Raw genomic sequence first — 17,710 nt, 5'->3', positions numbered from 1 at the left:
TGTTTGGTTAGATCAATACATAAGCTCTCTATCTGATGAAGAAAAGAGGGAAGTAAAACATCACCATAGCAAAAGTTTATATCGCTTCGGAGACGGTGAACAAGTCCAAGCTTGTGGAAGAGCATCTATTCCTGCTATCATTGGCAACACAAAGGTAAAAATAAATACAGATGTGATACCAAAAGTCCTACCCCTGTTACTATCAAAATCGTTTATGAAAAGGGCCGATATGATTCTTGACTTCCAGAGTGACACTGCAAAAGCATTGGGAGAAACTGTTCACTTGGCCACAACCTCAAGTGGACATTATACCATTCCTTTGACTCGACCGCGTCAAGTAATTGCATCAATCGACAAACCTTATGAATGCAATTTTGTTTTTATCTCAAGGGAAGACAACAACATGACTGTAATCGCCGACAGTTTGCTCACCCATCTCTCAATCAACTCATGTCATTGATCAATAAGGCAGGACCACCATGGAACAACAATAAAGAATTGATATCAGAAGTAAAAAGAATTGATAAAGAATGTAAAACATGCCAAATCTACCGACGACCACCACCTCGCCCTGTAGTAGGATTACCCATGGGATCTAAGTTCCTTGAAACCGTTGCGATGGATCTAAAATTCTACGACAAGAAAATCATCCTTCACCTAATCGATCTCTGTACTCGCCTATCTGCTGCAACAATAATAAAGGACAAAAACCCGACCACTGTTATTGAAGCAATACTAAAGACATGGATATCTGTTTATGGCTTGTGTGATAAATTTTTAGTCGACAATGGCGGTGAATTTGCTAACGAAGAACTCATCAATCTAGCAGAACAATTTGGCATCACAATTAAGACAACTGCCGCGGAATCCCCTTGGTCAAATGGTATTGTTGAGAGACACAACCAAACACTATCCAACATGCTAGACAAGGTGCTCAATGATACAAGTTGCAGCTTGAATATTGCTCTTTATTGGTGTGTAAATGCAAAGAATTCACTACATAATGCACACGGTTTTACACCATATCAGTTAGCAATTGGAACGAATCCACGTCTACCATCACTAATGGATGACAAACCACCAGCCTTGTCAGGAAAACCAGCAACGCAGTTAATGAGAGAGAATCTGGAAGCCCTTCACAAGGCTCGAGAAGCATTTATTGCAAGTGAGCACTCAGAAAGAATCAGAAGGGCACTATCTCACAACATTAGATCTTCAGGAGAAACCAAATATCTTACAGGTGATAATGTTTACTATAAACGGAACGATAGCAACGAATGGAAAGGTCCTGGCACTGTGCTTGGTCAGGACGGCCAACAAATTTTGATCAAACATGGAAGCTATTACGTTCGGGTCCATCCTTGTCATGTAAAATTGGTACATGACGGCGGCTGTGGTTCATCAGAAAAAACGACAGAGGCAGGGGACAACACCTTCACTGAGGAACAACCACCTAGATTCCAAGAATCAGAATCAGAATCAGGATCTGGCAATGAAAATGAAGATCATTCGTCTGAAAAATCAGAAAATGAAGATCAATCGTCTGAAAAATCAGAGCCTTTAAACAATGATGCACCAGCTCATCAGACACAGCCAATTTCTGCTGAAGCACATAGCATGCTGCCGAGGGAGAAGCCGAAATTAAGACCGAATCTTTGTCTAAAGTATAAGGACAAAGGTGGGGAATGGAAAAAGGCTAAAATCATATCAAGAGCAGGGAAAGTTGGAGGCAAGCATGATGGCTGGTTTAATGTAGAAACAGAAACTGGTATGAAGAGAGCGGTAAACTTTGCAAACATCAAGGATATTGAAATCAATGATGACCCTTCAGAAGTCACTCTGATCACCAACAGCAGTGAAGTACTGTCAGCAAAGTCAAAAGAACTACAGTCATGGATTAACAATTCAGTCTACATCGAGATACCTAATGAAGGACAAGAAACTATGAGTCTACGATGGGTTGTAACACCAAAGATTATTGATGGCCAACCTTCAGTTAAGGCACGACTTGTGGCACGTGGTTTTGAAGAAGTCCAAAATTTTAAAACAGACAGTCCAACGTGCTCTAAGGAAGGATTGAGATTAGCATTGACGATAATTTCATCCAAAAATTGGATGTTGAATTCTCTGGACATCAAAACAGCATTCCTTCAAGGAAAGAAGATTGACAGAGAAGTCATTGTTCTGCCGCCGAAGGAGGCTAATACCAAAAACCTTTGGAAGTTGTCAAAAACGGTGTATGGTCTTGCTGACGCAAGTCGTAGCTGGTACCTAAAACTGCGAAGTGAATTAATTCAACTCGGTGGAAAGCCTATTGAACTAGATCAAGGAATATTCATCTGGTCTTCAAATACATTGATTTTCAGAATATTGGTATGTTTCGTTGATGACGTGATTTGGGCAGGAAGTTCTACCTTCGTTAATGTGGTATCAAAGTTGAAGAGTATCTTCAAGACCAGTAGTGAACATATGCGACACTTCAAATATATTGGTATTGACCTCGATCAAAATGAAGATGGAACAATCACCATCAAACAAGCCGATTATATCAATGAGCTAGAGCCAATCACTCTCAGTATGGAGAGAATAAAATGTTCTAAGGATGAACCAATCAATGAAGTTGAAAGATCTAAAATGAGACAATCAATTGGGAAGCTCAATTGGTTGGCATGTATGTCAAGACCAGAAATTAGCTTCACCGTAAGCGATGTGTCATCAAGAGTAACAACAGCTACTCTAGCTGATATTAAACTCATCAATAAGACGATAAAGTTCTTGAAATCTCAAGATTGCCACATTACTGTGCCAAAACTTACCTTGAATAACCTAAGCATCAAGGTTTTCACTGATGCCAGCTTCAACAATCTCGAAGGAGGTCAAAGTCAAGGTGGTCATATCGCCTTCTTAACTGATGGTTCAGGAAAATCATCACCAATTTCCTGGAGCTCAAATAAAGTTCGTCGTGTAGTACGTTCAACTCTTTCAGCGAAGTCACTAGCTTCTGTAGATGGAGCTGACACAGCATTCTTCTTGGCTAAAATGATTGAAGAGTCTTTAGCCGAAAAACCTGAAGTTGTATGTTTAACTGATAGTAGATCACTCTTCGAATGTGCTGGTTCAACCAAGACAGTATCAGACAAACGACTCCGAGTGGAAATAAATGCCTTAAGGCAGATGATCAACAACGATGAAGTCACCCTACGATGGATCGATGGAAAACATCAAATAGCCGATGTGCTGACAAAGAAAGGGGCATCTCCTTTTTCCCTGATGGAAGTTCTCAAGTCAGGGGATTTAACATCGGTCATTGATGGTGAAAAATAGACATTTCACCATTGTTTGTGTTAAAAAAAAAAAAAAAAAAAAAAAAAAAAGGGCAAATTGCAAATTTATGTTATAATTGCTCATAGAAATTTGTTATTGAAAAGACGTTGATTTTCGTTGATAGACATCTCGTTGATAGATTGTTGTAAAAGGGACATTGAGATTGACATTCATTTTCGGGAGATAGCTAACCATGAGACTATGGCCTGATACTGTGAATGCAATTGATACGAATTTACAATCAACGAAAAGAAGAAAAGAAGGGAGATTGATACTTTTCCCTTTAGACGAGATATTAACTAATTAAAGTAATAACAAATCATAGCTGTGGAGGAGCTTGAGTTATACCAGTGATATTGTTTAATGGTTACATTGGAGAACATTGTTAATTGCTAATCGTCGTGTTAATGATATTAATAGTGGTGTTATTGAGAGTTAATTAATTGTTTGGTTTCACTTGGATTATTTGACTGGAGAAATTGTTTTCTGTTCAAGGTAACTAACATTTAGTACTAATTTTCACAAATTTCTCATTAGAAGAATATGTTCAGAATGTGCCTAAACAATACAAAACAAAACTAATTACTTTATTTGTATATATTTATTATTATTTATTATTTTCTTGCAGTTGCATCTTCCAGAGGAAATTATTCTATTAAAAAATGATTTAATAGGCGTGAAAAAAACCGGAAAAATCTTTAATTTTTTGAAACTCTGTATCACTATAAAATGTCATTGTAGATTATTAAATACATTGGTAGGTGAAAATTTGCCTATTTTGGTCCATAAACAAGACCAATACTCTTTTATAAAGGAATAATTGTATTTAAACTTCACGTTCCATTCTAAAATAATCTAAACGTACAGTGATGAATAGCATAAAACCACAAAGTAATAGGATACATCCTCTCATTTTCAAAAGACAGAAGAATAAACTTGGATTTTTCTTTGCAGTCTTTTCCACTAGCCAATTTCTAAAAAAATAAACAAATATCAGCATGTGAAATATATAGTGGTTATAAAATATATCTTATAAAAGGCTTAATGATTACTTAATGATACCAAAGCTGCTTTAGCATTACCTAGCTGCGTATTTGAATTGAAAAAGATACCACCTTACTTTAAATGATAACAATAGATTTTGGAATAGTTGAAACTGCAAAGAGGATAGGTAAACAAAGGGTAAATCTCAGGCATAGTAAACATTTACTTGCAACATATGTTGTTTAATATAAAAGCCATCCATTTAAGAGTTAATTTTCAAATTTCCTCACCTACTTTTTCTTAAAATTATAGATGATAAAATAGCTGATTGTACAAGGGTGAAGAAAAAAAGCAGTGTATGTAGATCTAAACCTATCAAGTGGAAGTTGTTTCTATTAAACAGAAAATCAATAACATTATTCTTCCTACATAAAGATAAAGTGTTAAGAGTAGAGTTAAGAATTTCTTGTGAAAAGAAGCTGATTTATGACCACGCTTGTTTAAAACAGTAACTTCAAAGCTGTCCCTTAGAATTAACTCCAAAAATTAAATCATAAATAAATACCTTTCTAATTCTTCAGACAAAAGTTCTGACGATTCTTTATCTGTTATATCATGGACATCACCTTTTTCGAGTGGACGAGAACTACCCAATGAAAAGGTTTTATTCATGTACCTATAAAAAAAAAAAACAATGAGGTTAATCAGCAAATAATACAACACTAGGTAAGTCAACAATAGATAACATGCTCAAATTATACTAGCCCCTACTTGCATCAGTTCTAATTGGCTGTTATGCAGTTGCCGGAATCAACAATCAAAGAGCGGTAACAGTGGTTTTAACTAGAGAGCATCTGTTATAGACACAAACAATATTCTGACATACCAGAAAAAGAACTGTGATAATAAATTTGCATTCTTTAATGGGTTAGGTGTTCGGTTTGGATCTTTTAGGAATTCCATTGTCCTGAAAATAAGAAAATCATTCTTTAAATGAAATATAACCCCACTAGATTTGATCATCGGCAATAATAGCTATGCTAAACTAAATTTTTTTTCAGTAATGCTTTTTTCAGGGTTGCCGCTGAAAATTCAATTTTCATTCCAGCAAGTATATTTCAGCACTTTTTCAATTATATGTATTTAATGCCTAAGTACCATAATAATCAAATTAACACCACTTGTTTAACACCCCTCTCGGTTGAGCACCGCTGTAAATATCTAAGAGTACAAAGTTCCGTTATATTCTTGACCACTGCGTTGAGTGGGAAATGCCTGATAGAACAGTATTTAAAATATAAGAGATTTTGTATTCTGTGAAAAGATAAAAACTCTTTGTTTTATTTTAGCTTTGGATTATAAAAGAACTTGAAAGAAAAGGATGCTTGTGGTTTTTCCTTTTCTCCTCTCTTTGTCTGTCGAAAAAAAACATATTCTATCAATCATTTTGTTGCTTCATGTCTCTATAATAAAATTTTGATAATGGTTGAGCAGCTGAAGGCGAATGTGACAAAGGTTCATTGTTTACATTATTTTACATGGTTATACCTTAAAGTGCCTTTATAAACAAAACTCCTTAATCACTTTCCACAGGTTGCTCACATATTTTTGCAAAGTTTTACAGCAGGAACTTCAATGAAGAAATGTATATATACAGCTTTTAAACATCATGACTAAGGAGAAGACAGACCTAACTGCAAAAATAGATTGTAATAAATGATAGACCGATTAATTTGTTTACAAATTTTCTATGTAATGCGCATGCGCGATAAACAAGGCAGGCAAAACAAACGCGCAACAAGCCATTTTTAGTTGGAACACAAGGAACACAGTAGGAGCATAAATTTATTTAGCAACTTCTCTCAAAAAATTATGGATGCTCTTGATAAAGGAAATTATGCATGTGGAGTGTTTATTGATCTCCAGAAGGCTTTTGATACTGTTGATCATGAAATTCTGCTTACAATGAAATTCGTGGTAATGCTCTCTCTTTATTCAGGTCCTACTTAATAGGACGTCAACAATTTGTATCTTTAAATGGAGCTAGATCAGCAAATAATCTTACCAGACATGGTGTCCCTTAAGGCTCTGTTTTAGGACCACTTTTATTTTTAATTTATATAAACGAATTGAATTGTGCAATTAACTATTCTATGGTACACCACTTTGCTGATGATACAAACCTCCTGCATTTCAGTGACTCTTTGAAACAACTGGCCAAACAAATGAATTTAGACCTCAAGCTTCTCCGCCATTGGCCGAATGCTAATAAGATTTCTCTTAATGCTAGCAAGACAGAGTACATTATATTTAAACATGCACACAAACCTCTTAAATATGATGTTAGGCTTGTCATCAATGGTAAAAGGCTTATGCCTAGTGATTCTATTAAATATCTTGGTGTTCTATTAGATTCTGATTTAAGCTGGAAGACTCAGATCAATAATACTGTTGCCAAGTTCAAGAGGGCTAGTGGAGCTTTAGCTAAACTTCATCATTTTGTGCCTCAAAATGTCCTTATCCTAGTCTACTATGCCATTTTTCATTCCCACCTGCAATATTGTAATCAAATCTGGAGTCAACCAAACAGTCTTGATGTTAATCGTATTGCTGTTTTACAAAATTTTGCTATCGGACTAATGACTTTTAAATCTCGAAGAGCATCATCTAGTATCATCTATGGCAATCTGGACATCCTCAAATTCAATGATATTGTCCAGTGTCAGAACATTCTGTTTTTGCATAAGCTCTTTCATGATAAAATGCCTGCTAATATCCAGAATACTTTTGCGGTTGACTTTAACCATTCCCAGAGCACTCCTGCAGAAAAGGCTGGATTAATCAATCTTCCTACTGTCAATACCGTTTGTTTTGGTAAAAATTCTATTAGATTTAACACCATCTCAATCCACCATCAAAATCCTAGAATAAGATACAGACATCAATGACTAAAAAATTTGTTTCCATAGATTACTTTGGTCTTAAAAGTGATCTAATGAAGTATTTTATTGCCTCTTATTAATTTGTAACAAATTTTTCCTTTGTTCTCACACGGTTCATTTATCTGGTGATTATATATGTTCGTGCCGTCTTGTGTGTCCTGTGCCATCTATTGTACTCGTCCAAGGGTGGCCTTATCCTTGTCTTAGCTTCTGCTATTAGGTTAAGGTCTCCCTTCAAAAATAGTTTTTTTGTTGTTTTTTTTTCTCTCTTCATATTACCAATTTATTTAATTATTTGAACTGAACAGCTATTAACTTATCTCATCTTTACAGTTATATTTACTTATTTCATTTTAAAACGTTCATTTACGGGATGTCTGATAGTTGTTGTGCTGTTGGCTGTGCAACCAGGAGAGAGAAGCGTAGTGTTAAAAGTTTTTACCACATTCCTGATAGAAGACATGGTAATCAAAGAAAGCTCTGGTTAACAGCGATTAAAAGGGAGAATTGGTCGGAGAAACAAATTAAATCTGCTTGTATTTGTGGAGATCATTTTATCACTGGTTTGTAAACTATCCTTTCCAATAGATTATAAATGGTTATTAGCTAGCTCTAAAGGCTTTGGTAAAAATTATCTTTTTTAGGTCATCGATCAGATGACCCCAGCAATCCAGATTATGTTCCATCTGTATTTACTCATAAAAAACTTGACCAAAAAACTAAACAGCAAAAAGTTGAAAGACATAAAAGATTGTTGGAAAGAAAAAAATTGAATCAAAAGAGGTAGGACAGGAAGATGAGAAGGAGGTGTTTGAGTCAAGTAGTTCAGAAAACAGCAATAATGATAAAGGTAAAAAAAATGACTTTTATGTGTATCATAGAAAAAAGAAAATTTAGTGTGTATTTTTATCTATTTTTATACTTTCAGGTGTTCAAGTTGGATCATCAGAAAGACTGAAACTGGTTTTGTATAAAAAGAAGATATTTTGTCTCAAAAAAGAATTAAATATTGCTAAAAAGGACCTATTTTTATACTGGCATAACAAAAAAAGTATTTACGTGGATACTTTCAAATGTACAACATTTTTCAAGCTGCGTCTAACCAAAGAGGATAATCTCCTGATTGTCCTAATGAAACTTAAATTGGCATTTTTAATAAAGATATTGCATATCGATTTGGTGTCAAGCCTGTTATTATATCAAAAATTGTTCGGGATTGGTAGCAAAGTTGGCATATGAGTTAAAGTCCTTTATAGTTTGGCTGGAACGTGATGTGGTGAGAAAAAATTTACCAAATTGACAATCTGGATAAAAGTTCTAGATTGTGCTTCTAATTTTGTAGAATAAGGCATTTTAGATATGGATGCTGTGATTCTCCCACTTCTATGTACATTCCATTTATCCGATAATTTTTGCTTTTTTGTTATTTCACATAGGTTTTTTAGCTGATGCTAGATAGATGTGCATATTTTACATGACTAGCCTCACAAATATCGAGGGATATACCCTGTCTATTATTTCCAGAAGGGGCCATGGCGTAGATGGAGAGTCCTAGAGTATTTAATGCTCATTTTGAGCTACGCAGACCCAATTGGAGCCCGCGCTCTACTAGACAACTCCCGGCAACATCCAACGGCCCACACAGTGTGCCATCTTCCCAATTTCCCTCACATGGCTTGGGTTAACCCGGGGCTATGGTAACATTCACTCGCCCATGTTGAATCGCCGTCAAGAGGAATCGAACCCCGGTCTCCCGCACAGAGTACGAGAGCTATAACCACTAATCTACGGCGCCACAAATGAAATAAGTAAATATAACTGTAAAGATGAGATAAGTTAATAGCTGTTCAGTTCAAATAATTATGCTCATATGTTGATTGTATATATTCCTTGTAATATCTAGTGCTTTTATTTATTAGTTCATCATGAGTCAAATTTATTGAACTAGAATCAAAAAGTGATGTAAGAGGCTCTGGCAAGCTATTTGTTTCTGTCTTGCATCTGTATCCGTTTCACTTGTATCTCTATTCATTATGCTGTTACTATTAGTAAAGTCATATGATAAACTTTTAAAAATTGCTGCCTTTGGTGCAACTTGAAACAATTTTGTGAATTTTTGTCTTTCATGACCATCATGTAAGGTTGGATCATAGCAGCTGCTGTAACATTTGACTATGTTTTCCTGTTTCTTTTTTCCAAGTTAGTAAAACAATCGTGTTTCTTAGGTCTTTTGAATATGATATTTTTTAATTGAGTTGGTTCAACTTGGCGTCTTGATTTCTTCCACGAACACAATGTGCTAGTACAAGCAATTTTATTCAGTTCCAAATGAACACATGTTTGTAGTTTAAATAAGAGGGCAGCCACATGACTGCAAGCTCTCGCTCTCGTACTCTGTGCAGGAGACCGGGGTTCGATTCCTCTTGACGGCGATTCAACATGGGCGAGTGAATGTTAACATAGCCCCGGGTTAACCCAAGCCATGTGAGGGAATTTGGGAAGATGGCACACTGTGTGGGCCGTTGGATGTTGCCGGGAGTTGTCTAGTAGAGCGCTGGCTCTAATTGGGTCTGCGTAGCTCAAAATGAGCATTAAATACTCTAGGACTCTCCATCTACGCCATGGCCCCTCCTGGAAATAATAGACAGGGTATATCCCTCGATATTTGTGAGGCTAGCCATGTAAAATATGCACATCTATCTATCTATCTAGCTGCACCAAGTCTAAATAACAAGTTTGTAAATAGCTAATACATTAATATTTATATAGTTTAAGTAATCTATCTTATTTTTCTTACCCTGCCATGCATGTACAGTTGGCAGTGAAAATCCATCTTCAACTATATAATTTTTGCTATTGTCTTTGACTTAGCAGTATTATTAAACATAAACTTTAGTTTCTTAAAGAATGTCTCATAAACGAATTGAAATACTTTAATTCACCCACCTCTGATTTTATGAAACAGAAATCTGTATCACTAATAACGTGGTGGTAGACATCTTGTACGTGCCCACAAATAAAAAAAATTATAGGCCTCTAAAGATTTGTACGCTTTCAAAGACTCTTGAGTAAACTCATTGGGAGAGTGTATTAAATAGTGCTCCATATCTCCCTATCCCATGTTTGGAAGGTTAAAAACATCACAGTCCCAATTTTTTAAAGAACATGGGTCGGGTAATTTACTTCCATCTTTCAATGTAAGTTTTTTATCATATATTTTTTTTGTTTTCATCGTCTAAGTTATCATAATATTCGCTCGCCATCTTCTCCACGTGCTTTTTGAAGAAGCGGGAATAAACAACATCGCTTGGCAGCATTTTTCGGTTCCGTAATTAAAATTCTGCTTTTTTCAGCGATTTATGTTTTAGGTTGTTTTACGCTTTTTATCATTCAACAGGCCTCAGTGGAAGTACAAGGCATTGGGGAACATGCAGGAATTCATTAAGTTGTGCGTCATTTTTGTTTATGTTTTGCCTGCCAGTTTGAGTAAAGACCTAGGACCGAATATTGGGAAACCCGTCTATATCTTAGAGGATTTCAAAAAGGTCCTGAATTTATCAATTTTCCTAGATGTTTTTTCCAGAAGTATATTCCACTACCACGGGTTTTAAAAAAGTTCTAAGATTTGTGGTCACCATATCCCTGATTTGCATTGTCTTTATCTATAGCTATAAACTCAACTTTCCTTTGAGCCGTAAATAGTAACTTCGAACTTCTGTAGAATTTCCTGAAGAGGGAATTGCCATGAATTTCCACTGATTTATAATTTGTTTTTTTTTTAAATATTTAATCTGGTGGGTAAGCAGCAGTTTATTAGAGTCACATTGAAATTTTCCAAATTTACTTTACTTTCTTCGTTTTGTTCTCAAATGCAAACAAGTGTACAGTTGATCATATTTAACTATCCAAAAGCCATACATAATCTGTTATTGTGAAAGATTTTTTATCTTTTAGTTATCATATAGTTAGTTTTTCTCGCCCCGTTATTGGCTTATCTACCCAAAATATAAGCTTTCTTTTCTACCGAGAAACGAGTGCAATTTTTACTTGTTTTTCAATTCTACTGTGCAAACAGCTGATATTTTTCTCTGGTTGGCTGAAATAGCGTGCTAAAAGCCGATATTTTTTCCTGATTGTTTAATAACTCGCTGGGAAAGTGTTTCCTTGAAAAACGAGAACTTGTCGGTAAATTTGTTTCATAATTCAAGAAACAAACTGACAATCAATCATAAATATGCACAGTTCAATTATTCTTTTGTTTCGACATAGTCAATAAAGAAAAGTACTAATGCGCTCCATCGTAAAGATTTTTAGTTCAACTATGACTTTAGGTTAGAGAGGTTATATTTATAGCGCGTTGAAGGAGTTTTGTGTTTAATTTGATTGTTTAACTTAACTCGTTATACATCAGCATTATTTACTAGGCATACGTAAATATTTTTACGAGAGAAACGCAATATTGAACGATTTTTTACCACAAGCTAAGATGGAAATCACTGCTTTTGCTTAACTAATTTATATTGAACAAGAAGCCCTGGGGGCTCTAAGAATTTCCGCTCGCTACCAAAATATTTAATGACAACCTGCTACGTGCCAAACATTCGGAGAGGTTTGGTGCATGAAGCTCTGAAGATAAAGCACACAAGTGACATATCATACAACAAACGCAAACAAAACGAAACGTGTCATAATAAACTCACATTTTAAAAGAAATTGCTAAGAAATTGCTAACAAAAAATACAGCCTAATGGTTGAAAGTCCTGCGATTGAAACGTTTGTTGTCTTAAACGGCATTTAGTTGACAAAAAAATCAAACTTTTGTATCATCATCATTTTCAGCATACTTTACTTGTTAACTGTGCCAAATTTGGCCGAAATTAAAGTGGTTTTAATTTTTGGACCAATTTTGGCCTAAAATGGCATTTAGGTGACAAAAATCAAAATTTTTATGTCACCATTATGTTCAGCATACTTTTTTTATTAACTGTGCCAAATTTTGTCAAAAATGAAGTAGTTTTAATTTTTGGACCAATTTTGGCCTAAAATGACATTTAGGTAACAAGAAATCAAAACTTTGATGCCACCATCATGTTCAGCATACTTCATTTGTTAACTGTGCCAAATTTTGTTGAAAATAAAGTAGTTTTAATTATTGGACCAATTTTGGCCTAAAATGACATTTAGGTGACAAAAATCAAAATTATGATGTCACCATTATGTTCAGCATACTTTTTTTGTTAACTGTGCCAAATTTTGTCGAAAACAAATACCAATTTCGGCCTGAAACGTCATTTAGATGACTTTCCAGTACTTGGGAGCTTGGGTACGAAGTTTAAATCTGTGACGTTGCATTTGACCATTTGGGACAGGGTTAGTTAGTTAGTCGGTTATACCAATACTATCCTCCTCTCAGAAGAACGTGAAATCCCAGGGTCGATTTTTTCTCAAAAAATGCTCCGAAAGAAAAAAACGACGGTGTTAAAGAATTTCCTACGCCTTCGGGCGCGGAAATTCAATTAACATGAATATAATACTTTAAAATTTATTTATTTAATTTCATTAAGGCGTGACATAAACAAGCTTTGTTTTTCATTTAAAACAATTACCATCTCGCGCATAATTTATCATAAATGTAAAACAATTATTATAAATTAAAAACATGATCACGCATATTCCCTTGCAATAAAATTTTTTCCTGTTGAACCTCGCAAACCGTGATTGAAATTGAACAATGTTCTACTGAGTGTATCAATTATGCTCGGCTTATATGATAAACTAGTTATCGCACTTGCTATTGAACTTGTTTTTTAGTTTTCGTATATTTCACTCACCTACAGGCTCGTGAAATATGTAAACGAAAACATAGAAACTCCTAAATGTATTTCCGATATTCTTCTTGGCACAGTGCGATAACTACTACTTATTTTCTTTTCCTCCCAAACACAACGATACAAACATTTTTAAACCTGGCGATGTACTTTTATAACAAACATGATTGTATTGCATCCCTGGTGCAATAAATATTTTGGTTCTATTGTAAATAAATAAACCAACGAAAACCTATTTAAAGCTAACCTATACATCCCAGCTAATCCATTCTCTCCTGTCCCAGGTACAGAATTACGTAGAATAAGATACTATCACAGGCTTATCAGTATCACGGTTGTATTCTCGTCTAAGTCTTGTAGGGCTGTTCTCTCGTCATTTTAGAACAAATGATGACGATTTTTAGACATTGCACGGCCACTTAATTGTAATTTCAAAACGAAAAAAGAGGATTTTGCATTTTGTGCGATGTGTTTTTGTTTTTTTACGACGACTATTCACTTGGTCTTCTTTTATGTATTTCATACCATAACGCTTTGATAGTTTAATGTAACAATAGGTTTTGCAAAGTTTAGGTGAGCTAATTAAAGTTTCTGTGTGAGACAAAAACTCCGACATGCAAAAATAACTCATCTATTTAACAATAGTTTCACAATGACAACGAAAGTTCTGACTCTGCCTAAAGCTCGTGAAAAGGTGATGACTATCGTATTCATGTAAAGTTACAATTAGGCATTACTGTGTACACTTAACATACAAAAATCAAAATCAAATGTATTTAAAACAAAATCATTTACAGGGCTTACCATATCCTCGATCATTCCAAAAAATAATTACATAACATTTTTTTTTTTACCTTTTATTTGCATGCCGATAATTTTAAGTTTATTTTTTAATTGTTGATCCAAAATAAATTGTTAATTAAAAAAATAACACGACATTTTAAAAGTAAAATACCAAGCATAAACGATAAAAAACCAAAAAGATTAACACATGAGAGAACCTTTTCGTAAACATTATTTACATCATCAGTCTCTATGTACAACTAAACTCTTATAATAAAATCAAGCTTCTTTGAATTTCCGCGCCCGCAGGCGTAGGAAATTCTTTAAAACCGTCGTTTTTTTCTTTCGGAGCATTTTTTGAGAAAAAATCGACCCTGGGATTTCACGTTCCTCCGTCACAGATTCAAACTTCTTACCCAAGCTCCCTAACTACTGGGAAGTCATCTAAATGACGTTTCAGGCCAAAATTGGTATTTGTTTTCGACAAAATTTGGCACAGTTAACAAAAAAAGTGTGTTAAACATAATGGTGACATAATAATTTTGATTTTTTTTCACCTAAATGTCATTTTAGGCCAAAATTGGTCCAAAAAGTAAAACTACTTTATTTTCAACAAAATTTGGCACAGTTAATAAAAAAAGTATGCTGAAAATGATGGTCACATCAAAATTTTGATTTTTTGTCAACTAAATGCTGTTTAAAACCATAAACGTTTCAAGCGCAAGACTTTTAACTATGAATGATCAGAGCTTCATGCACCAAACCTCTTCGAATGTCTGGCACGATAACACAACGAATTAGCAGGTTGTCATCAAATATTTTGGTAGCGAGCGGAAATTCTTAGAGCCCCCAGGGCTTCTTGTTTAAACTTTCAACCATCCATAAATATTCAAAAGCACGATTAATTACGTAAATTTAGGTAATCCCATTGCGAAAAAGTGACAATGATTAGTGATCTACCTGATCATTTAATTCCAGTTTGCGTAGAGTAATAAAGAAAGCCTCGAAAATTTTTCTTTTGCGGACGTAAGAGGGCGCAGGAGACAAAATTTAATTTTAAAAAGGGAAAATCCGAATCTTGTGCGCCCTCTCACTTCCGAAAAAGAAAAATTTTCAAAGATTTAGCATTTACAAAGTTTACAAGTACCTAATGCATTTTGTGCAATATAAAACAATGCATTTATTTTGTCTTTTTGTCTAGCTTATTGCTCAATCAATGTTTCTCAGCGGGCGAATGTAAAAGTCAGAGTAACGATTCTCAATCTAAAGTTCCGCATAACAAACGGAATTTTTCGAAAAAGAAAATCGTAAGGAGGTTGTCTGCACGTCAAGAAGACGTTTAGCCTACACTTTTCGATTTTTTGGTCTTCACATCACAGTAAATAAATATTCTGGCATATACCTTTGGAACACCTATGTTGCAGGCAACAAAAGCACTTGTCATGAACGTAATAACGCAGTCATCACTATTGTTAAAACAGCTCTCATAATACTATAAAATATACCAAAGATGCATTAACAAATTACTAATTTATTTTGGAAAGCATTAATTTTTGTCTTTCTGTGCAATTGCTCGACTATTGTTTCACAAATTGGGCTTGTTAATGCTTTAAATGAACTTATATCGTCATGTGTTATATTTTAGCAGTCGTGCATGTAATACTTGTATCATTACAATGATGACAGTTACCATGGCATTTAAACTTTATTCATATTAGCAGCGTTACTGTTTTTTTGATTAATGCATTAGTGTGCACGACAATATCTCTTCGCTGGGTGTCCGTTAAAGCAAAATACAGTGAGACCTCCCTAAAGCAGACACTTGACAAATGAATTTTAGCAGCTTCGGAGAGAGGGTTTCTTTCTAGAAGACTGATCTAGAAATCCAGAACTTCATAGATAGTTTTACGTTTACAATGTCATATACGCAGGTATCTGCCTAGTATGGTTGCGCTGTAAACATTTCTTAAGAAATTTATCAAGCCATAAAAGCTTCTGTCCGTATTATAGAGCTGTCCGCTTTAAAGGATTTCGTTTTCGAGAAATTTTACTGCACCTAAAGTATAGAAAGAGGTCTTTTAGTATTAGTCCTTATGGTTGGCAGTTAAATACACTTAAACTTCTCTCAAAGTGGATTATTTTAAAAAACATGTATATTTTATGCATTACCGGGGAATAGTGGCCTCTGTTAACATATTGTGTTCGCAACACTTCCTATCAGTTCTTGATATTCTAAATATAAATGCACACAGGATGGTTACAAATAATCATTTATGTTATAAAGAAAAATTAAATTTATTTAAAAGATGACAAAAAATAATTCTTCTTTTTGACATGTTCCATTCTCTGATTGTTTGCACTCAATGAACGCGTGAGAGCGTTCTAGTTCTCTCAATATGAGTTGTTTTCTAATTTCAAAGATTCCAAAATGTTGTATCGTAGAGAACTTGTGTTTTCAAAAACTAAAGAAACAATAAATTTCTGTACCATGACTTTTAAATTTTTCATAAAAATCACTTTGCACGAAAACTATCGGGAATAAACATTTTTGTACCCAATAAAGGGGTGTGGTTGGAGAGAATAAGAAACAATGAGGATGAAAAACGTATTGATAACTATGATCGGGTGGGGAGAATATGTATATGAAAAGAACCCATTATGATTTCTTTATTGAGTTAAAGGATAGTTCCAACGGTCTTAATGCCTCGCCATGCCGTGTTAAAAAGATCAAACTGGATAGAAGCTAAGATATGTGAAAAAGAAGGAAAATTTATTTGCTCACCTGACAGGAAGGGTATTATTCCTGTCGAGTTTGGAACTACTCAGCTTTTATCGTACTATGGAGTTAGTCTTGTAGGACAGAAAGAAGAAAAAAAGCGTGTCACAAAGACATTGTACCGTTAATCTTACCTACTCAAAATGTAAGTAATTCTTATAAGTCATCATATAAGACTGCCTAAGATAACGTCATCACATCTGACTGCAAAAAACAATGTATTTGGAATCTTACTTTAGAAAATGACCTTGTTTTTACGACGTTGTTTGATCTGACAAAATTACCCCAATATTTTTGGCTCTCAAATATATACGTTCGCAACACAGTTCACAGTTTCCATTTGGCTATTAAGACAGCCCTGAAATTGTCATCAGAGTTAAAACATCCATATTTCTAATGTGAGAATCATTTTTTGCTTATTTCTTTGTGCACCTCTGCAATTTATATCAAATGTGGGCGATAAGTGGTAGTGGTTAATTTCTATCAATACAAAAACTTTAAAAGCAGATTTCTAAGAAAATATTATTAAACAAACGAATTACTTAGCATGTAACATGTGATTCTCTATGCTTATATTTTCATGTTTTTTGTCTATTACAGCCTACCACGAAAATTACGTTGTAGCTACATGTGGCGGCAATGTTCTCGAGCAACATGCATTTCATCACAAGGAATGTCCACTTGATGACGATTCTGGATTTTTCTTTCTTAGGAAATGGATTGAAAAAGATGAATTGCACGTAACAGGTGAGTTTTTTTCTGTTATTATATTTAGTAATTTAATGTAAACATTAATTTAAGGTTAGTTCAACCATGAGCAAACCTTCTATAAAACATTTAGAATTGATTGATAACTATCTCTTGAAACTAGCACTTGTCTTGCTCAGAACTTGTATATTTTTGGCCTTCAAGATTCTCAAGAAGCACATTGTGTACGTTCTATCCAACACAATACATTCAAATGGTCATCTTCTTGGAACTTGGAGAACAATGCTTTCAGATGCTCACGATGCTCCTGTCAATCATGTGATTATGTATACAAGTGACAATAAGTCAGATGAAACGTTTAAGCC

At 34.5% G+C, this 17,710-nt stretch overlaps 1 protein-coding gene across 3 annotated transcripts in view; it reads right to left on the bottom strand.

The window, feature by feature from the left end:
• LOC130648371 (ATP-binding cassette sub-family C member 4-like) overlaps positions 1-15,928 on the bottom strand; it is a 39,864-nt gene extending 23,936 nt beyond the window's left edge. Inside the window, exons 1-5 of one of the 3 annotated variants that reach the window (XM_057454406.1) lie at positions 10,197-10,541; positions 6,637-7,230; positions 5,195-5,275; positions 4,874-4,984; positions 4,190-4,298 (exon numbers count right to left, since the gene is read on the bottom strand). In XM_057454406.1, the coding sequence (XP_057310389.1) occupies positions 4,190-4,298; positions 4,874-4,984; positions 5,195-5,271 (297 nt within the window). In that variant the 5' untranslated portion in view covers positions 5,272-5,275; positions 6,637-7,230; positions 10,197-10,541. Of the gene's footprint in view, positions 1-4,189; positions 4,299-4,873; positions 4,985-5,194; positions 5,276-6,636; positions 7,231-10,196; positions 10,542-15,263 lie in introns of those variants that run through there. The other 2 variants (XM_057454404.1, XM_057454405.1) reach the window with 2 other exon arrangements.
• Positions 15,929-17,710: the final 1,782 nt, after the last annotated feature.

This window comes from Hydractinia symbiolongicarpus, chromosome 7, assembly GCF_029227915.1.
Source record: "Hydractinia symbiolongicarpus strain clone_291-10 chromosome 7, HSymV2.1, whole genome shotgun sequence".
In the NCBI taxonomy this organism is placed as follows: Eukaryota; Metazoa; Cnidaria; class Hydrozoa; order Anthoathecata; family Hydractiniidae; genus Hydractinia; species Hydractinia symbiolongicarpus.
Note: the sequence above shows the minus strand (reverse complement) of the source record. Positions and strands in the feature narration are given on the sequence as shown.